Raw genomic sequence first — 22,282 nt, 5'->3', positions numbered from 1 at the left:
ACTGTAACTTCATAACTACAATATTTTTTATTTTAGAGGAGAATTTAAAATATAAAAAATATAGCAGGCAAAAGGAACCCCAGCAAGACGCATTATTCCCTGTGTAACACTCATGCCTTTCGCCTTGAAGGGTTTCTAGCATTGGCGACTGTTCTTTGTGACCGAGGTGTAAGTGCTGTAGGACCCGCTACTGGTGAACGTCTTTCGGCTTCTAATGCTGCGTTCAAGGGCTAGTCGGAAACTTAAACTCAGACAAACCCGGAATTGTTACTGATTGAACGCGGCACGCGTATAACTACAACCAGTTAGCAAGTCGGACATTTAAGTGTTTCCTAGTTCCGAATAGCACGTGAACGCAGCAAATGTATAGGCTGCTCTTCGGAATTAGGTAGGCTAAAATAACCGCGGTCGTAATCCTTGTGAAATGCTAAATGTTGACCACGAAAAACGCATTGTTTTTAGGCTATTTATTTGCGTGGTTTCATCTGCGCTGTTGTATGGCGTATGAAAGTTTTCGATAACCGTACCAAATGAAACCTGATTATTATAAATGATTAACCCAGTAATTCTAAAGTTCACCGTTTTACATTCGTTCTCATATGCTCACAACTATTTGTGTTGCCCGTGAAGTGTGTTATGAAAGGCGCAAGGAAGGCATGTTGTGGAGATCCGTCTCTACATCCATTGTAAGCTATCATACCAGGTACAAGTACGTTTTTTTTCACTAACTACTTTTGCACTTGATAGGAAAGCTAAGCAAATGTTCTCGTTGTGTATCGTTAATGGCCAAATGCGAACTGTTACAGATATTAATAGTGTAGCAACAGCGGCCACACTAGTCCAAAAATCATTGCAAACTACGCCTCTAGCCTAATAGTGTAGCTACAGCGACTACACTGTAGCCCAAAAATAATTGCAAGCTACGCCTCTATCTAGCTCTGTGTCTTGATTGTATAAAAGGATGCAAAAATGGGACCTGTGTCTTCTGACTAGGCTATTGCATATCCGTTGTAAACGGTGAAATTCCTCCTAGTGTTGAACATGTGCCTTTGCTCTCTCTGTCCCTCAATCTATATGCATCCTGGAAATGTTATATCGGAGACCGTAAAAAGCAGGGTTATATAGATACTTGACTATCATCACTATCTCACTAGACACACGTAACAACCAAAGGCAGTGGTAACATGACAGTTGCAGTTTGAGTAACCCAACTGACAATAGAAAAAGCAATGTAATGTCCAAATCAAATGTATTTATATAGCCCTTCGTACATCAGCTGATATCTCAAAGTGCTGTACAGAAACCTAAACGTGCTGTGCCTAAAACCCAAACAGCAAGCAATGCAGGTGTAGAAGCACGGTGTCTTTCCTAGGCACTAAGTCTAGGCAGTAAATCGGGGAGGCAGATAGCCTAGTGGATCGAATCCTGGAGCTGACGAGCAGTGTTGCCAACTCCAGAGTAAGGAAAGTAGCTATTGGTTGTCCTAAAAGTCGCTCTAAGTCGCCAAATGACGTCATTGCCTAATTTGCATAATTGACCATGTGCATGTAATTGTGATGGAGGCTGTAGGAGAGACAAAAGGTGAGTAAAAACACGCTAAATAGTTTATTTGTAGTTCTAAACATTTCTTCTGTTGATTCTTGTTTTTTTTTATGTCACAATTCCAGCCCTCCTCTTTTATTTGGGCAAGAGACACTGACGGAGTTACTTCGTTTTTTATTTTTATTTTATTTATACAAATAAAAAAAAGTACATTTACATTCAGGGCGGTATCAGCCAACGGTTGCTTCCCGCATGCGTGATTCATTTGCAGTCTGGATGTGGAGGGGTGAACATCTCCTGCTCTGACTGCAGCTGGGAGGGACTGGTGCGAGAGGACTGGGCCGCCTGTGAGTGCTTTGGGACCCCCGGTAGAACCCGCTGCTCGTTAAGAAGAGTAAAAACGATACGTGCTTTCACGTCAGAGTCCCAATAACACCAGAAAAAGTCGCTAGATTTGTCGCTAGTCTCTTTTTTGAAAATGTGTTGCTAGAGGGGTCTGAATACTCGCTAAGTTGGCAACACTGCTGACAAGGTACAAATCTGTCGTTCTGCCATTGAACAAGGCAGTTAACCCACTGTTCCCCGGTAGGCCGTCATTGTAAATAATAATTTGTTCTTAACTGGCTTGCCTAGTTAAATAAAGGTTAAGTAAATAAAACAATTTTAAAGTATGCCATGGTTCGTTAGACAAAGCCTATTGGAAAATGAAGGGCTTTATAATTATTAAAGATCATGTTCTGACTGATATTTTCTCATAAGAACTTATAGGCCTGTGTTAATATTATAATATTTGCCATTTAGCAGACGCTTTTATCAAAAAAGGGACTTACAGTTGCATACATTTTATGCATGGGTGTTCCCAGGAATCCAACCCACTGCCCTAGCATTACACGCATCGTGCTCTACCAACTGAGCTACAAAGGACCTCAAACCTTATTTTTGGGGGTTTGGAGGTACTTATGATACCCACTGTACATTGAGAAAGGAAGCTGAGCTGAGTTGCTATAGGGGGGAGGGGGGTTAGTAGATATTCAAATTCAATCTCTGTGTGTGTCTTTTTCTTTTCCCATTCATTTTGCCCATAGTAATGGCTGAATCAGTTCTGCATTTTTGGCCTACAAGCTGGTCGAGCTCTATGGTGTGGGGTGGGGTGGGATAGGAGGAGGAGGGGGGGGGGGGGGGGGGGGGGGGGGGTTAGGAATGGAGTTGCTCATGTTTACATACAGACTGCAGAATTGATGCGTGGCACAGGAGGTAATGTGGTGCCAGTCTACGACTTGGACATGTATTTAAATCACGATTTACAGTTAGTTGTTGACAGCCCCCCGAAACACCAAACACACATGTACAAACACCTTCTAGACCTTGTCTGCGTCCCAAATGGCACCTTATTTCCTACATAGTGCGCCACTTTTGAATAGGGTGCCATTTGGAACGTAGACCTTGTGTAGCCTGAGGAAGTCAGATAGCAGACACACACCCGACACAGGGCGGGCCATGAGAAGGGAGGTACAGATAAGTTACGCAGGCAGGCCCAACCGTCAGAGAAGCGCCCTACTAAGGTTGTTGGTCTGTCCATCGCAGGCGGCAGAGATGTAAGCACTCATGTTAACCCTCTCTCTCATTCTGTAGCCAAATTTGTATTTTTACTTTGTTTTTCCCACTAATGGCTCCTCAATGGTCATTCATCGTCGCTGTTAGAGATGCAAGCTCCCTGCCATCTCTCTCTCTCTATCTCACTAACTCTAGCCTAATTCATATTTTTCCCATATGGCTGCCTTATTCTCATCCATCCCCTCTCTTTCTGTAGGGGTGTGTGTGTATCTCTACCGGATCCCGTCATGTCGACCCAGCCTACTCCGGAGCAGGGAGGTGTGTTGCTGAACATTGGCCTGCACATGAAGAGCAAGAAGGGTCTGGAGGCCGGGAAAGTGGAAGGCCTGCAGGCCCGGGGCCAGTGGGCCAGCAAGGCAGAGTTCCTGCTGGCTGTGGCGGGACAGATCATAGGCCTGGGCAACGTGTGGAGATTCCCCTACCTGTGCTACAAGAACGGAGGAGGTGAGAAACTAAGTTTTGAAGGAAAGACGTTACCACAGATGACAGAGCTAACTGTACGCTTTTTAATCATAATGTCAACGGAACAATACAGAAAGTGGGCGCCGTAAAATAACCCTAGGGTCAACCACTGTAAGAATAACATCTCACGTGACTTCCTACTGTACAGACATAACACTATGTAGGCCTCATCTTGGAACCCAGAGTTAAATGTTAGGGTAAGAGTCTGTCACGAGACTAAAGTAGGCCTACATGTACAGTTGGTATGATAAGTGTTCACCCACCTTGGATTTTTTCACATTATGTTGCGTTACAAAGTGGGATGGAAATAGATTTAATTGTGATTTTATTTTTTGCAATTGATCGACACAAAATATTCCACAATGTTAGTGGAAATAAAATTCCATAGATTTTTTTTTACAAATGAATACTAATTAAATAACTAAAATATAGTTGTTGCATAAGTATTCACCCTCTTTTGTTTAGGCAAACCTAAATTAGTTCAGGAGTAAAATTTGACTTAAGAAATCACATAATAAGTTCCATGGACTCACTCTGTGTGAAATAATAGGTGTTGACATGATGTTTTTATGACTACCCCTTCCTTCCTCTGTCTCCCATACAGTGGGGCAAAAAAGTATTTAGTCAGCCACCAATTGTGCAAGTTCTCCCACTTAAAAAGATGAGGCCTGTAATTTTCATCATAGGTACACTTCAACTATGACAGACAAAATGAGAAGGAAAAAAATCCAGAAAATCACATTGTAGGATTTTTTAATGAATTTATTTGCAAATGATGGTGGAAAATAAGTATTTGGTCAATAACAAAAGTTTATCTCAATACTTTGTTATATACCCTTTGTTGGCAATGACAGAGGTCAAACGTTTTCTGTAAGTCTTCACAAGATTTTCACACACTGTTGCTGGTATTTTGGCCCATTCCTCCATGCAGATCTCCTCTAGAGCAGTGATGTTTTGGGGCTGTTGCTGGGCAACACAGACTTTCAACCCTCCAAAGATTTTCTATGGGGTTGAGATCTGGAGACTGGCTAGGCCACTCCAGGTCCTTGAAATGCTTCTTACGAAGCCACTCCTTTGTTGCCCGGGCGGTGTGTTTGGGATCATTGTCATGCTGAAAGACCAAGGCACGTTTCATCTTCAATGCCCTTGCTGATGGAGGAGGTTTTCACTCAAAATCTCACGATACATGGCCCCATTCATTCTTTCCTTCACACGGATCAGTCGTCCTGGTCCCTTTGCAGAAAAACAGCCCCAAAGCATGATGTTTCCACCCCCATGCTTCACAGTAGGTATGGTGTTCTTTGGATGCAACTCTGCCTTCTTTGTCCTCCAAACACGACGAGTTGAGATTTTACCAAAAAGTTATATTTTGGTTTCATCTGACCATATGACATTCTCCTAATCTTCTTCTGGATCATCCAAATGCTCTCTAGCAAACTTCAGACGGGCCTGGACATGTACTGGCTTAAGCATGGGGACACGTCTGGCACTGCAGGATTTGAGTCCCTGGCGGCATAGTGTGTTACTGATGGTAGGCTTTGTTACTTTGGTCCCAGCTCTCTGCAGGTCATTCACTAGGTCCCCCCGTGTGGTTCTGGGATTTTTACTCACCGTTCTTGTGATCATTTTGACCCCACGGGGTGAAATCTTGCGTGGAGCCCCAGATCGAGGGAGATTATCAGTGGTCTTGTATGTCTTCCATTTCCTAATAATTGCTCCCACAGTTGATTTCTTCAAACCAAGCTGCTTACCTATTGCAGATTCAGTCTTCCCAGCCTGGTGCAGGTCTACAATTTTGTTTCTGGTGTCCTTTGACAGCTCTTTGGTCTTGGCCATAGTGGAGTTTGGTGTGTGACTGTTTGAGGTTGTGGACAGGTGTCTTTTATACTGATAACAAGTTCAAACAGGTGCCATTAATACAGGTAACGAGTGGAGGACAGAGGAGCCTCTTAAAGAAGAAGTTACAGGTCTGTGAGAGCCAGAAATCTTGCTTGTTTGTAGGTGACCAAATACTTTTTTTCCACCATAATTTGCAAATCAATTCATAAAAAAATCCTACAATGTGATTTTCTGGATTTTTATTCTCATTTTGTCTTTCATAGTTGAAGTGTACCTATGATTAAAATTACAGGCCTCTCATATTTTTAAGTGGGAGAACTTGCACAATTGGTGGCTGACTAAATCCTTTTTCCTCACTGTATATTATACGTCTCTTTATCTGTGTTCATACATCCCCCTCCCTCTCTCTCTCAGGTGTGTTCTTTGTGCCCTACCTGTTGTTTCTGGTTCTGTGTGGTGTTCCGCTCTTCCTGATGGAGACCTCTCTGGGTCAGTATACCAGCCTGGGAGGGGTCAGTGCCTGGAGGAGCATCTGCCCACTGTTCGGAGGTACAAACACACACCACCCCAAGGTATACATCCACGCACAAATTGGGCTGTTGCGGTGACCGTATTACCGCCACAACAGCGGACACGAATCACGACGGCAGTCAAACTCCATGTGACCATTTAGTCACTGTAATTAGGCTTCTCCAAGCTCTGATGCTGCTGATGGTCATTAGTAACCTACCAAAGTTGCTAACTGCTGGGTATTCAGCACTCTATTGTCCCTCTAATCACTCTGACAGCAATGCAAATGTCATTGCAAATCGAATCAAACATAATGAGAGCCCATGAGCTGATGTTGCGCAACATTTTTATAGGCTATGCAATTGCGTGAGAAAACAGAGTGATGGCCTCTATTAAAAAGAGGAGGCTCCCATCAGCTTTCTAATGGCTAGGCCTACTATATTTATTTCTCAACTTTCCTAATATTAAGCACATTGAAGAGAAGCACAACAGGAGTATAGCCTACCTGGCTAGCATGAAAATGAACCATGGGAAATGCATCCTCCATTCACTATTTAATTGGATAGATGACATATATTTTTTTCCCCTGCCCCTGTTTCAAGACAGGTGGATGATAATGGTCCATTCTAAATAAAAAGCGTATATTATTTAGTATATGTAAAGATAAGATTAAATCAGGAATAGTCTGATGGGTGACAATATTAGCCTATCACTTGTGAATGATGCCCAGCTTGTGTGCAGTAAGGCAAGAAACAGCACATTCCTTTTAATTTGTGACGTTTTGTTCAAATCATAGTCACACACCTCATGTAGCCCATATGCCTATATATTTTAATGAGGTTTGTATCACAACTAAAGTGGCCAAATTAACTTCTTAAAATTAAGCACATTAATGCAATTTACAAGGGGTGTAGAGTAGAGGTCGACCGATTATGATTTTTCAACGCTAATACCGATTATTGGAGGGCCAGAAAAAGGCGATTAAAAAAATGTCATTATTACAAAAAAAAAAAAAAAAAAACAATTCCAACAATACTGAATGAACACTTATTTTAACTTAATATAATACATCAATAAAAATCAATTTAGCCTCAAATAAATAATGAAACATGTTCAATTTGGTTTAAATAATGAAAAATTAAAGTGTTGGAGAAGTAAAAGTGCAATATGTGCCATGTAAAAAAAAAAAAAGCTAATGTTTGAGTTCCTTGCTCAGAACATGAGAACATATGAAAGCTGGTGGTTCCTTTTAACATGATACTTCAATATTCCAAGGTAAGAGGTTTTAGGTTGTCGTTAATATAGTATTTATAGGACTATTTCTCTCTCTACCATTTGTATTTCATATACCTTTTGACTATTGGATGTTCTTATAGGCACTTTAGTATTGCCAGTGTAACAGTATAACTTCCGTCCCTCTCCTCACCCCTACCTGGGCTCGAACCAGGAACACATCGACAACAGCCACCCTCGAAGCAGCGTTACCCATCGCTCCACAAAAGCCGAGGCCCTTGCAGAGCAAGGGGAATAACTACTCCAAGACTCAGAGCGAGTGAAGTTTGAAACGCTATTAGCGCGCACCCCGCTAACTAGCCAGCCATTTCACATCGGTTACACCAGCCATTAGGCTGATAGGCTTGAAGTCATAAACAGCACTGTGCTTGTGAAGAGCTGCTGGAAAAACGCACGAAAGTGCTGTTTGAATGAATGCTTACGAGCCTGCTGCTGCCTACCATCACTCAGTCAGACTGCTCTATCAAATATCAAATCATAGACTTAATTATAACATAATAACACAGAAATACGAGCCGTTGGTCATTAATATGGTGGAATCCGGAAACTATCATTTCGAAAAAAACTAAACGATTATTATTTCAGTGAAATACAGAACCGTTCAATATTTTATCTAACGGGTGGCATCCCTAAGTCTATATATTCTTGTTACATTGTACAACCTTCAATGTTATGTCATAATTAGGTAAAATTCTGGCAATTTAGTTCGCAATGAGCCAGGCTGCCCAAACTGTTGCATATACCCTGACTCTGCGTGCAATGAACGCAAGAGAAGTGACACAATTTCACCTGGTTAATATTGCTTGCTAACCTGGATTTCTTTTAGCTAAATATGGAGGTTTAAAAATATATACTTCTGTGTATTGATTTTAAGAAAGGCATTGGTGTTAATGGTTAGGTACAGTCGTACAACGATTGTGCTTTTTTAACAAATGCGCTTTTGTTAAATCATCCCCCAGTGTTGCATCGATTATATCCAACGCAGGACACGCTAGATAAACTAGTAATATCATCAACCATTTGTAGTTAACTAGTGATTGATTGATTGTTTTTTATAAGATAAGTTTAATGCTAGCTAGCAACTTACCTTGGGTTCTACTGCATTCGCATAACAGGCAGGATCCACATGGAGTGCATTGAGAGGCAGGTGGTTAGAGCGTTGAACTAGTTAACCGTAAGATTGCAAGATTGAATCCCAGAGCTGAAAAGGTGAAAATCTGTCATTCTGCCCCTGAACAAGGCAGTTAACCCACCGTTCCTAGGATGTTATTGAAAATAAGAATGTGTTCTAACCTCTTACTTCTACCCCCTCCTTTTTTGAAAATTCTGTTAAAAATCGCGCAACTTTTCAGCGTCCTGCTACTCATGCCAGGAATATAGTATATGCATATGATTAGTATGTGTGGATAGAAAACACTCTGAAGTTTATAAAACTGGTTAAATCACGGCTGTGACTATAACAGATCGTGTGTTTCATTGAAAAACGCAAGAAAAACTGCTCTCTGAAAGCAAAAAATAATTTCCATAAGTCACTTCCACCAGTTGTTAAAAGAGAACAGAATTTAATGGGAATCTGCCTGCAATTCATACAAATTCCGCACGATGGCGCCATTGTCCTAATTTTCAATTGAATTAATTGTTGGAAAATCCTTCTGTCTGACCTCCATTTTCCCAGTCTTCACCCGGATGCAGTTGAGGGAGAGATCAGATGGCATTGTTTTTGAAGTGAAGACCTATTGAAGAGACATCGCCCTGTAATCATTTTGATAGATTATAAACGTTTACTAATACCTAAAGTTGGATTACAAAAGGATTTCGAAGTGTTTTGTGAAAGTTTATCGTCGACTTTTTTAATTTTAAAAAATTACGCAGCGTTTAAAAACGATGATTTTTTCTGAATGACACAACTTCCATACAAAGCTATTTTGGGTATATATGGACCGATTTAAACGAAAAAAAGACCCAATAGTGATGTTTATGGGGCATATAGGAGTGCCAAGAAAGAAGCTCGTCTAAGGTAATGAATGTTTTATATTTTATTTCTGCGTTTTGGGTAGCGCCGGCTATCGCAAAATCTGTTGTTTACGTGTCGAGCTGGCATTTTGGGGGGTGCATGCTATCAGATAATAGCTTCTGATGCTTTCGCCGAAAAGCATTTTAAAAATCTGACTTGCTGGCTAGGTTCACAACGAGTGTAGCTTTAATTCAATACCCTGCTTGTGAATTTTGATCAAAGATTGAGTTGTAACGAGTACATTTAGCATTTAGCGTAGCGCATTTGCATTTCCAGGGGCATACTTGGGACGTCTGCGTGTCAAGTATTCTCAAGAAGTTAACTGACTTGCCTAGTTAAACAAAGGTGTAAAAAAAATAAAAATAAATACAGATTCCCGATTGTTATGAACTTGAAATCGGCCCTAATTAATCAGCAATTCCGATTAATCGGTCAACCTCTAGTGTAGAGCCTAACTGGCATACATATGCAGCACGTGAGTTTCATGTTTGGGGAAGATCATTTTCACCATAAAAATGCACAATCACATTTCGGTCACTTTTAGAATGGTGTTTTCCAGCTAATTGATTGCATTTTGGAACATTCATGCTGATATCCTACTGCTGTGTGCGCATTGCTGCACTTATAATGTGAAGAAATAGCCTAATAGTTTACCAACAATTTAAGCTAAACATTCTGTTCTTTTACGTCAACCTCATTGCTTACAAAATGTTTTGCTGTTGTGTCAACCTCATTGCTTACAACTGTCCCAGATTATGTTTGGAATATTTGTTTCTGGCACAGAATAGAAAAGGTCAACTTTGGTACTATGGGGGATAGTAGATTGAGATAGGCTAGTGCTTTTGCTGTTCATTAGGCCTACTCATCTTGTTGGCTGACAAAAAGTAAATATGGACAGTTTTTCCAATATCTCCAATATGCGCCTCGGAATTGGATAAGGACGATGTGTCCGTCTTCACTTGTAGCCTGTGAGAAAGATCATTGGCTAATCGTAGTGTACCTTTCAGTGGCAGCCACAGGTGGCCGGTGGCACTGTAATTGGGGAGGACTGGCTCATAGAACGAAGTAGATGGAATGGTATCGAATACATCAAACACATGGTTTGCATGTGTTTGATAACATTCTATTCACTCCATTTCAGTCATTGGAAGCTTTGCTCTTCTGTTCTAATCTATGTGGAATATTTTTGTTGTTGTTGCTAAATTTGCTCCTTGGTGGCTTTCCACAGAAACCTTTTAACCAAAACTGAAGTCAGACCCTTACTTAATGAGACTTGAATCATCCCAAATTTCATCAGGATTATTATTTCAAAAGGCATTTTTTGATTTGTCAACACAGCTCCTTCCTGTTCACTTCCTAAGCACTGGGATGACACACATAACAAGTCATAAATTTACTCCGCTAAATTTGTTTCAGCGGGAAAAAGCACACTAAAATCTTTGCAGAAATATCCACGTGTTTTTGCAAACTTTGACTAGTTTACATCTGGCTAACCAATGAAGTAATCCAAAAATTATCAATTTGCGTTACTCATTTCAAGTAATCCAATGGATTATGTAACTCAAGTCATACGCACGTACACACACACGTATACACACACACACACACACACACGCACCTTTTATACATGCCGTACTTGATGAATAAAATTTGAATTGATTCGAATGCAGTGTCATGCTGACAACCTGTAATGCTTCCACACGACCTGATTAGATCGATGTGTTACACACATTGACCATTCCCTGGAGTGGAGACACTTATCTTTCCCTTAATGTCATGCAAAACAGGCTCTACCCCCACCTGCCCTGAATGAGGGGTCGCCACTGCCTTAATGACTTACACACACACACTCTCACTCATCTGTGATGCCATGTGTTATTGTTTGTTTTGACAAAACAGTGAGAGGGTTTAAGTTATGTTTAGTTGGATTGGACAGACTGAAATGAATGAGTTAAAGCCACAGACTTGATGATGATGATGATAATAGCTACATCTCTAGATTGAACTGTTCAGGTGACGCAGAGGCATAGGTAAACTAAGCTACACTCAACCCTCTCGTTTGATCTTATTCTCAAATGGTCTCCTCGTCTCCCTTAGACGTTTTTAGAAGTAGATGAGTCTAGGAAATACTTTTCAGTCTCGCTGTATCCTACTACTCCCAACTGCATTGTCTAAACCAGGCACGGTCATTGCCTGTCTCGCGAGACGCCTGCGTCTCTTGGCGACTTAATTGGTGACTCGTGACAATAGTCTGAAAGAATGTGTTTTCCTCAGTCAGCCGAATACGCCGTTTAGTTCATAGAATCGTGGTATCAGTGTCCGTTTCTAATGCCTCTGGCGCATCTTGAAATAGTTTTTTTCCAAGAATTTGGCTCTAGATTTTCAACGGTTGGAGCTATTACTATCCCTGAAAGCTAAGACTTTCAGGAACAAGTATGTGTCTTCTGTTTCCATCTAAGACACAAGCTGTGCAGGACTTTTTTAGAAGGGAGAGTGATGAATTTGGGAAATGAATAGATTCTCCATAAACAAACATACAGTGCCTTGCGAAAGTATTCGGCCCCCTTGAACTTTGCGACCTTTTGCCACATTTCAGGCTTCAAACATAAAGATATAAAACTGTATTTTTTTGTGAAGAATCAACAACAAGTGGGACACAATCATGAAGTGGAACGACATTTATTGGATATTTCAAACTTTTTTAACAAATCAAAAACTGAAAAATTGGGCGTGCAAAAGCCCCTTTACTTTCAGTGCAGTAAACTCTCTCCAGAAGTTCAGTGAGGATCTCTGAATGATCCAATGTTGACCTAAATGACTAATGATGATAAATACAATCCACCTGTGTGTAATCAAGTCTCCGTATAAATGCACCTGCACTGTGATAGTCTCAGAGGTTTTTTGTTTCTGATATCCCCAAATGTCCTAAAGTAGAGAATCAGGTAATCAAATAGCTTGAAGGTCCATGTTAATACGTGCAAGTATTATGTATAAATTAGTTTAATATCATCAATTAATCCATTTTAGTTTGTGACCCCCTCCAACTCCCGTTCTCCAATGGGTATGGCGCCTCACCAAGTGATTTTGTTTGACAAAAGTTGTTCCCTCTGAAATATTAGTGACTAACACTGGTCTAAACTGTTCAACCTGGGACATGTTCATGAGGGAACACCATAGTGAAACATTTTACAACAGAAAACATATCTTATTAAGTTCAGATATTGCCTCGTTTTCTCTTTTTTTTGTGCCGTTCTGTCCCGTTTCGTAACCTGGGTACTAGTCTGTTTGTGCCATCATGCCATGCCTTGCCACTCCTTGTCATGTCAAACATGTTTTGCATGACAAGGAGGGGCATGATGGCTCAAATAGACTGGTACCCCGGCTCTGCCTGCTGAACACAACCTGGGTGTGGTACTTTCTACAGGTGCAGCCAGATGACTAGCTTCTTAGCAAAGCCACCTGGTCGACACATTGTAAACGTAGTCTATCTTGTAAACAAGCTGGTGTTAGAACTCTGCCTCTGGATAGCTTTCCGGTTCACGTAAACATGCCTCTTCCTCCTCCTCCTCCTCTCCCCCTCATACAGACAGCTGCTGTTCTCTGTCCATATGGCCAACAGCTGCACAGACACACTTACATGCTTGTACACACACACACACACACACACATACAGTTAATTCGGAAAGTTTTCACATCCCTTCCCTTTTTCCACATTTTGTTACGTTACAGCCTTATTCTAAAATGTATTAAATGAATAAAAATCCTCAATCTACACACAATACCTCATAATGACGAAGCGAAAACAGGTTTTTAGACATTTTTACTATGAAAAAACAAATAATAATAATACTTTATTTACATAAGTATTCAGACCCTTTGCTATGAGACTCGAAATTGAGCCCAGGTGCATCCTGTTTCTATTGATCATCCTAGAGATGTTTCTACAACTTGATTGGAGTCCACCTGTGGTACATTTAGTTGAATGGACATGATGTGGAAAGGCACACACCTTGTCAATATAAGGTCCCACAGTTGACAGTGCATGTCAGAGCAAAAACCAAGCCATGAGGTCGAAGCAACTGTCCGTAGAGCTCAGAGACAGAATTGTGTCAAGGAACACATCTGGGGAAGGGTACCAAAACATTTCTGCAGCATTGAAGGTCCCCAATAACACAGTAGCCTCCATCATTCTGATATGGAAGAAGTGTGGAACCACCAAGACTCTTCCTAGAGCTGGCCGCCCGGCCAAACTGAGCAATCAGGGGAGAAGGGCCTTGGTCATGGTGGCCAAGAACCAGATGCTGTGCAGTGATGCTCTCCATCCAACCTGAACTCCCCAAATACAGGTGTGCCAAGCTGGTAGCGTCATACCCAAGAAGACTCAAGGCTGTAATCACTGCCAAAGGTGCTTCAACAAAGTACTGAGTAAAGGGTCGAAGTACTGATGTAAATGTAATATTTTTTTTAATTATACATTTGCTAAAACCTGCTTTGGGGATATTGTGTGTAGATTAATGAGGAGGGGGGAGGGGGGGGACAGTTAATCAAATTTTAGAATAAGGCTGTAATTGTAACAAAATGTGGAAAAGGTCAAAGGGTCTGAATACCTTCCCGAATGCTCTGTACACGCTCGCACAGACACACAGAGCCCAGATAAGACAGCAGGCGTGGAATGTTTACAGCGAGTTGTGTGATGGCCAACAGAGCCATGTGTTAGCAGAGGGACAAACACTGCTGCAGCATCTGTGTTTTGGTACATTTAGTACTAGCAGATTGTTTTTAGACTCGTCTGCCTGTGCACGTGTTCATGCTCTTTTAGTGTGTCCTAAATATTAAGGGTGAAATCTTATCTTAAAAGCTATGCAAATGTACTTTAAAATGTATGTGCACGTTTACCTGTACCCTTGTTAATCCATGATCTACATGGGAGTTAAAGTTTTGTGTGTCTGTTTTTAGCGTTTTTTATCAAGCGGTTAGTAACGACCACTCAAGGTGATTGGTTAAAAGCCAAGTTGTGCGTTGTTCACGAAATAGCACAGGGAATGCACACTAACAGTTTTATTTGAATCATAGCTGTGTATCCATTAGAATGTATCAGTGTTTTTTTTTTTCCCCCCTGTGCCTGCGTGTTTGTCTGTGTGCCTCTGCCCGTGTTTGAGTGTGTAGGTTTTGTCTGTCTGTGTGCGTGTGTGTTGTCTTAGTGCCTGTGCGTGTGGGTGTGTAACTAAAGTTATTCATGCAGTAAAGGTCTGACAAAGTTTTAGACACTTTTGGTACTTTTGTATCCATGAGAGTTCATGTGACTTTAAAAAAAAAAGTTTTAATCCTTGATTGTAATGTTTTTATTCATTTATTTAACCAGGTTAGTTTCAAGAGAGACCTGGACCTGGAATGTGATTTGTAGATATAAATAAAGTGTTTGGAATGCGTTTCCACAGGTCTGGGCTTTGCCAGTCAGGTGATGATCCTCCACGGGTGTGTGTATTACATTGTGGTCCTGGCCTGGGCTCTCTTCTACCTGGTGCACAGCTTCCAGTCAGAGCTGCCCTGGGCCCACTGCAACAACACCTGGAACACAGGTACACCATGTACTGATACCATTTTCACACTGAGTCAAACTGAGCCAAGCTGTACTCGGCTGCCCTGTTTATGCATCCACAATATTTGCTGGAACCATACTGGAAGTTGGGGATGTTGATGGGTTATCTTATTTTCAAAGAGGTAATGTCAAATAGGCCTACATATGTCAACTAGTGTCAAATATTTGAACGCATTGGAGATGTGTTTGATTAGGTTGGAGTTTGCAGTTTTGGGACGATTCCAATGGTTCCATTGTACCAGAAAACCTCAATCAAGTGCAGCTCAATTATCCGGTCCAAGTATTTGACCTACAGGTGCCTATGTACCTATTTGACCCAGGTCTTTGAAATATTTCTCTTTATCTTCCAAAGGCAGTTGACACGCGTTTTTCGGCAGTTGCTATTGCAGTTTTTCCCAATTGTTAACCTTTCTGATCTCCCCATCCCGGATCCGGGATCATGAATACAGACTCAAGCTCATTACCATAACGCAACGTTAACTATTCATGAAAATCGCAAATGAAATGAAATAAAAATGCTAGCTCTCAAGCTTAGCCTTTTGTTAACAACACTGTCATCTCAGATTTTCAAAATATGCTTCTCAACCATTGCAAAACAAGCATTTGTGTAACAGTATTGATGGCTAACGTAGCATTTAGCGTAGCATTTAGCGTTAGCATTCAGCTGGCAACATTTACACAAAAAAACAGAAAAGCATTCAAATAAAATCATTTACCTTTGAAGAACTTCGGATGTTTTCAATGAGGAGACTCTCAGATAGCAAATGTTCAGTTTTTCCTGAAAGATTATTTGTTTAGGACAAATCGCTCCGTTTTCTGCGTCACGTTTAGCTACGAAAAAACCCCTGTATCCAGGATTGTGTAAATCTATCAGCAAGCTCATTAGCATAACACAACGTTAACTATTCATGAAAATGGCTAATGAAATGAAATTAATCTATTTGCTCTCAAGCTTAGCCTTTTGTTAACAACACTGTCATCTCAGATTTTCAAAATATGCTTTTGAACCATAGCTAAACAAGCATTTGTGTAAGAGTATTGATAGCCTAGCATTGCATTAAGCCTAGCATTCAGCATGCAACATTTTCCACAAAAAAACATAAAAGCATTCAAATAAAATCATTTACCTTTGAAGAACTTCAGATGTTTTCAATGAGGAGACTCTGTTAGATAGCAAATGTTCCGTTTTACAAAAAATATTTGTGTCGACTAATCACTCCGTTTTGTTCATCACGTTTGGGTAAGAAAAAAAAGAAAAAAAACGCGAACTTTTTTCCAAATTAACTCCATAATATCGACAGAAACATGGCAAACGATGTTTAGAATCAATCCTCAAGGTGTTTTTCACATATCTATCGACGATAAAATCCATCGTGGCAGTTTACTTTCAATTCTGAAGAAATGGAACGCGCATGGACTTACTGATTACGCACACAGGACACCGGGCGGGACACCAGGTAAATGTAGTCTCTTATGGTCAATCTTCCAATGATATGCCTACAAACACGTCACAATGCTGCAGACACCTCGGGGAATATACAGAAAGCGCAGGCTCATTCCTGGCGCATTCACAGCCATATAAGGAGACGTTGGAACACAGCGCCTTCAGAATCCGGGGCATTTCCTGTATGAAACATCATCTTGGTTTCGCCTGTTGCATTAGTTCTGGGGCATGCACAGATAATATCTTTGCAGTTTTGGAGACGTCAGAGTTGTGTCTTTCCAAGGCTGTCAATTCCATGCATAGTCGAGCATCTTTTCGTGACAAAATATTGCGCTTAAAACGGGCACGTCTTTTTATCCAATAATGACACAGCGCCCCCATAGTTTCAAGAGGTTAACGCACGTTTGCTGAAACTACATCCAAGATACACAAAACAATTTCCCCAAAAACCACAGACGTCTTGCAAAATTAAACATAGCAATCAAAATCATGTACTCCCTGCTCAAAGTGAAACTCTGTAGACAAATCAATGAATACACATCAAATGAAACGAACAACCAAGGTCACACTAAAGTGACATATTCAAAACACTACTATCAGAAACTATTTCAGTGTAAAGACTAAGAATTTGTTGATATACTGTATATTGTTTGTGTGTACTCAAACAAGAAAGTAACACAAATGCAAAAATGGAAGTTTTATATTTCAACATGACTCAATACATGTCAAACAGAATATTGTAAAAATGCAAAAATACAGTAAATATACAGTTGGAAGTCTTAAGTTTACGTGCACCTTAAGCAAATACATTTAAACTCAGTTTTTCACAATTCCTGACATTTAATCCTAGTGAACATTCCCTGTTTTAGGTCAGTTAGGATCACTACTGCATTTTAAGAATGTGAAACGTCAGAATAATAGTATTTGGTAGCATTGCCTTTAAATTGTTTAACTTGGGTCAAACATTTTGGGTAGCCTTCCACAAGCTTCCCACAATAAGTTGGATGAATTTTGGCCCATTTCTCCTAACAGAGCTGGTGTAACTGAGTCAGGTTTTTAGGCCTCCTTGCTCACACACGCTTTTTCAGATCTGCCCACTAATGTTCTATGGGATTGAGGTCAGGGCTTTGTGATGGCCACTCCAATACCTTGACTTTTTTTTGCCAAAACTTTGAAAGTATGCTTGGGGTCATTGTCCATTTGGAAGACCCATTTGCGACCATGCTTTAACTTCCTGACTGATGTCTTAAGATGTTGCTTCAATATATCCACATAATTTTCCTACCTCATGATGCCATCTATTTTGTGAAGGGCACCAGGACATCCTGCAGCAAAGCACCCCCACAACATGATGCTGCAAGCCTCCCCCTTTTTCTTCCAATCATAACGATGGTCATTATGGCCAAACAGTTCTATTTTTGTTTCATCAGACCAGAGGACATTTCTCCAAAAAGTGCGGTCTTTGTCCCCCTGTGCAGTTGCCAACCGTAGTCTGGATTTTTTATGGTGGTTTTGGAGCAGTTGCTTCTTCCTTTCAGGTTATGTCGACATAGGACTTGTTTTAGTGTGGATATAGATACAGTGAGGGAAAAAAAGTATTTGATCCCTGCTTATTTGGACGTTTTGCCACTGAAAAATAAATGATCAGTCTAATTTTAATGGTAGGTTTATTTGAACAGTGAGGGACAGAATAACAACAACAAAAAAATCCAGAAAAACGCATGTCAAAAATGTTATAAATTGATTTGCATTTTAATGAGGGAAATAAGTGTTTGACCCCCTCTCAATCAGAAAGATTTCTGGCTCCCAGGTGTCTATTATACAGGTAACGAGCTGAGATTAGGAGCACACTCTTAAAGGGGGTGCTCCTAATCTCAGCTTGATACCTGTATAAAAGACACCTGTCCACAGAAGCAAGCAAGCAATCAATCAATCAGATTCCAAACACTCCACCATAAATATTCCTATTCATGAAAATCACAAATGAAATATATTGAGACACAACTTAGCCTTTTGTTAATCACCCTGTCATCTCAGATTTTCCAAATATGCTTTACAGCCAAAGCTAGACAAGCATTTGTGTAAGTTTATCAATAGCCTAGCATAGCATTTTGTCCAGCTAGCAGCAGGTAACTTGGTCACGGAAATCAGAAAAGCAATCAAATTAAATTGTTTACCTTTGAGCTTTGCATGTTTTTACTCACGAGACTCCCAGTTAGATAGCAAATGTTACTTTTTTCCCCAAAAAATATTTTTGTAGGTGAAATAGCTCCATTTGTTCTTCACGTTTGGCTGAGAAATCGTCCGGAAATTGCAGTCACGAAAACGGAGAAAAATATTCCAAATTAGCTCCATAATATCGACAGAAACATGGCAGACGTTGTTTATAATCAATCCTCAAGGTGTTTTTCAAATATCATCTATTCGATAATATATCCATCGGGACAATTAGTTTTTCAGTTGGACCGATTGGAGTAATGGCTACCTCTGTATTTTACACGAGAATCTCTCTGGCCGCATCAGGTGACCACTTGCGCAATGTAGCCACTTACGGGTATTCTTCAACATAAATGCGTAAAACTACTTCACAATGCTGTAGACACCTTCGGGAATACGGAGAAAGAGTAATCTGGTTGATAGCCCATTCACTGCTCAATAGGGACTCATTGGAACGCAGCGCTTTCAAAACATGGGCCACTTCCGGATTGGATTTTTCTCAGGCTTTCCACTGCAACATCAGTTCTGTTATACTCACAGACAATATTTTTACAGTTTTGGAAATGTTAGTGTTTTCTATTCTAAGCTGTCAATTATGTGCATATTCTAGCATCTTGTCCTGACAAAATGTCCCGTTTACTACGGGAACGTTTTTTTTCCAAAAATGAAAATACTGCCCCCTAGTCACATCATTAAGGTGATCGTGTGTTGAAGTTCTGTCTGTCTTGTAGATACCTGTGTGTTGTTTGACTGTCAGAACCTAACCTCTGGGACCGGCCTACCAGAGAACGCTACCTCGCCTGTCATCGAGTTCTGGGAGTGAGTCTCGCCCACGTTCCTTACAACACGACTGCATTTTGTTTCCTTAGAAATGAAGTAAAGGGGCATTATATGCAGCTTTTTGGCTGGCATTTTAAAATGTGAGGTATTAACAATGTCGTGTCCGTGAATTGCTAAAGTTCGTTTTAGGGGACATAGAGAAGACTGGAGACATTTTAGATGAGGTAGGGTCACATTTCCAACAGGGGTTTGAGTTTAAGGGGGTTCAGTTTTACCAAGAGTAGAGTGATCATAATCTACCTTTGGCATTACAGTGGCTTTAAACAGGTTCATGTTTAGCCTTGTATCTATTTGGGGGTATTATTAATTGTGTGTGTGTGTGTGTGTCCGTCCAGGCGGGAGGTCCTGCAGCTGTCCAGTGGACCAGATGAGCTGGGGCCAGTCAGCTGGAGGCTGGCTCTGTGTCTACTGCTAGTCTGGGTCGTCTGCTACTTCTGTGTGTGGAAGGGGGTCAAATCCACTGGCAAGGTGAGCACAAATACACATACATACAGTGGGGTCTGAAATTATTGACACCCTTGACAGAGATTAGCAAAAAAAATGATAGATATAGAATAAATAATTCAAATACTGAGCTATATTGTATTACATTTTTTGGGGGGGAAATTATAATATTTTATACTAACTTAATTGCTGAGAGGAAAACTATTTTGTTTACCAAGTAATATTTTCTCCGCAAAAAGGTAGCAAAACCTTTCAATACCTCAGCTGGCGAGGATACCGCCACTGGGGCTTTTCTAAAATGTTTTGGAGATTGGAGAACACATGGGGAGGGATCTGAGACCATTCCTTCAGACAGAATCTTTCCAGACACTTGATGTCCTTTGTGTGCTCTTATTGACTGCCGTCTTCCATTGAAACCACAGGTATTCAATGGTGTTCAAGTCCGGAGACCATTGCAAAATGTTAATTTTGTGGTCAATGAACCATTTCTTCGTGACATGACATTTGACATTGTCCGTAAGCTTGAGTTCATTTGCATGCAAAAATCATACAATGATGGCAAGACCTGTGTCTTCTTAATCATAGCCTCAATTTTGAATATAGTTGCAGAGAGACCCTGTAACCCAGATCATTCAGGTGAGAAAAAATATCACCCAGATAGGCCAGTCATGTGAGAAACTTGTCATCATTCAAGAGGTCAGACAAGTGAAAATTATGATCAGTAAAGAAAACTTTAAGCTCGTCTCACAATTCAAAATAACGTGTCAATACTTTGCCCCTTGATAACCAGCGCACTTCTTTATGTTGTAAAAGTGTTACATGGTCGCTGCCCATATCATTGCATAGTGCAGAAAATACACAAGAGTTCAGGGGCCTGGCTTAAACAAAGTTAGTCATTTTCACTGTAGTGTCCAAAACGTCTTTCAAGCTGTCAGGCATTCCCTTGTCAGCAAGAGCCTTTCGGTGGATGCTGCAGTGTACCCAAGTGGCGTCGGGAGCAACTGCTTGCATGCTCATTACCACTCCACTGTGTCTCCATGTCATGGCTTTTGCACCATCAGTACAGATACCAACATGTCTTGACCACCGAAGTCCATTTGATGTCACAAAGCTGTCCAGTACTTTCCAGTGGTTTGTAGAAGAGGATGTCTTCCTTAATTGACCCCCCCATAAACGTAATGGACATATACCAAGCTGTGCCAGGCCCGCCACGTCTGACTCATTCAGCAGTAGTGCATATAATTCACTGGCTTGTATGCGAAGCAATAATAGTTTCAAAACATCTCCTACCATGTTACTGATGCATTTTGAAAAAGGTGTTGTTTGATGAAATCATTGTCTGTATAATTTTTGGGGCCTTTTCCCCCAGCATTGTCCCAGCCATATCCGCAGCAGCAGGAATAATTAAGTTCTCCACAACAGGGCTTGCCTGTCCTAGCCACTCGTTAGCGCAACATATAAGACTCTTCTAGCCCCTTCTTATTAATGGTATCTGTTGCTTTAATACATGTCTTACTACTCGAAAGTTGTCTTTATTCTCGCTCAAACACCAGTGGCTTATTTTTTGAAATTGTCTTGTTTAATTTCTAAACGTCTTCGCAAGAGTGAACGTTTCCCTTGAGAGGGTTAATGTGATTGGATGTTAATTATTTGACTAGGCTACCTGTATTTGACATTGTTGTTATTTCACTGAACACTAGATGGTTTAATTTTATATTTGGCAGTGCAACGAGGCTACTCAGGCGAGAAAAAATCCTCACCCAAAATGTATAGCCCCGTTGGAAGAAATGTACTGTTTGAAAATGTGAATCACATTTTTATTTGGCGTACCCCCGACGGCATTGCGCGTGCCCCTGGGGGTACCCCAGTTTGGGAATAGCTGGGTATACCCCAGTTTGGGAATACCTGATATAGAATATGAACTCGGCAAAAAAATAAACGTCATCTCACTGTCAACTGCATTTATTTTCAGCAAACTTAACATGTTTTAATATTTGTATGAACATAACAAAATTCAACAACTGAGAGACAAACTGAACAAGTTCCACAGACATGTGACGATCAGAAATTGAATAATGTGTCCCTGAACAAAGGGGGGTCAGAATTAAAAGTAACAGTCAGTATCTGGTGTGGCCACCAGCTGCATTAAGTACTGCAGTGCATCTCCTCATGGACTGCACCAGATTTGCCAGTTCTTGCTGTGAGATGTTACCCCACTCTTCCACCAAGGCACCTGCAAGTTCCCGGACATTTCTGCGGGAATGGCCCTAGCCCTCACCCACCGATCCAACAGGTCCCAGACGTGCTCAATGGGATTGAGATCCGGGCTCTTCACTGGCCATGGCAGAACACTGACATTCCTGTCTTGCAGGAAATCACGCACAGAACGAGCAGTATGGCTGGTGACATTGTCATGCTGGAGGGTCATGTCAGGATGAGCCTGCAGGAAGGGTACCACATGAGG

General features: G+C 40.9%; 1 protein-coding gene across 1 annotated transcript in view; it reads left to right on the top strand.

Moving 5' to 3' along the window:
• The first annotated feature begins 489 nt into the window (after nt 1-489).
• The window catches only part of LOC139413125 (sodium- and chloride-dependent GABA transporter 2-like), a 41,355-nt gene continuing 19,562 nt past the window's right edge, over nt 490-22,282 (top strand). Inside the window, exons 1-6 of the mRNA XM_071160203.1 lie at nt 490-703; nt 3,353-3,600; nt 5,872-6,006; nt 14,713-14,853; nt 19,266-19,353; nt 19,710-19,842. Of these exons, the coding sequence (XP_071016304.1) occupies nt 600-703; nt 3,353-3,600; nt 5,872-6,006; nt 14,713-14,853; nt 19,266-19,353; nt 19,710-19,842 (849 nt within the window). The 5' untranslated portion in view covers nt 490-599. The remainder of the gene's footprint in view (nt 704-3,352; nt 3,601-5,871; nt 6,007-14,712; nt 14,854-19,265; nt 19,354-19,709; nt 19,843-22,282) is intronic.

Source organism: Oncorhynchus clarkii, chromosome 7 (assembly GCF_045791955.1).
Source record: "Oncorhynchus clarkii lewisi isolate Uvic-CL-2024 chromosome 7, UVic_Ocla_1.0, whole genome shotgun sequence".
NCBI classification, from domain to species: Eukaryota; Metazoa; Chordata; class Actinopteri; order Salmoniformes; family Salmonidae; genus Oncorhynchus; species Oncorhynchus clarkii.
The sequence above is the reverse complement of the archived record's forward strand: the minus strand, read 5'-3'. Positions and strand labels throughout refer to the sequence as shown.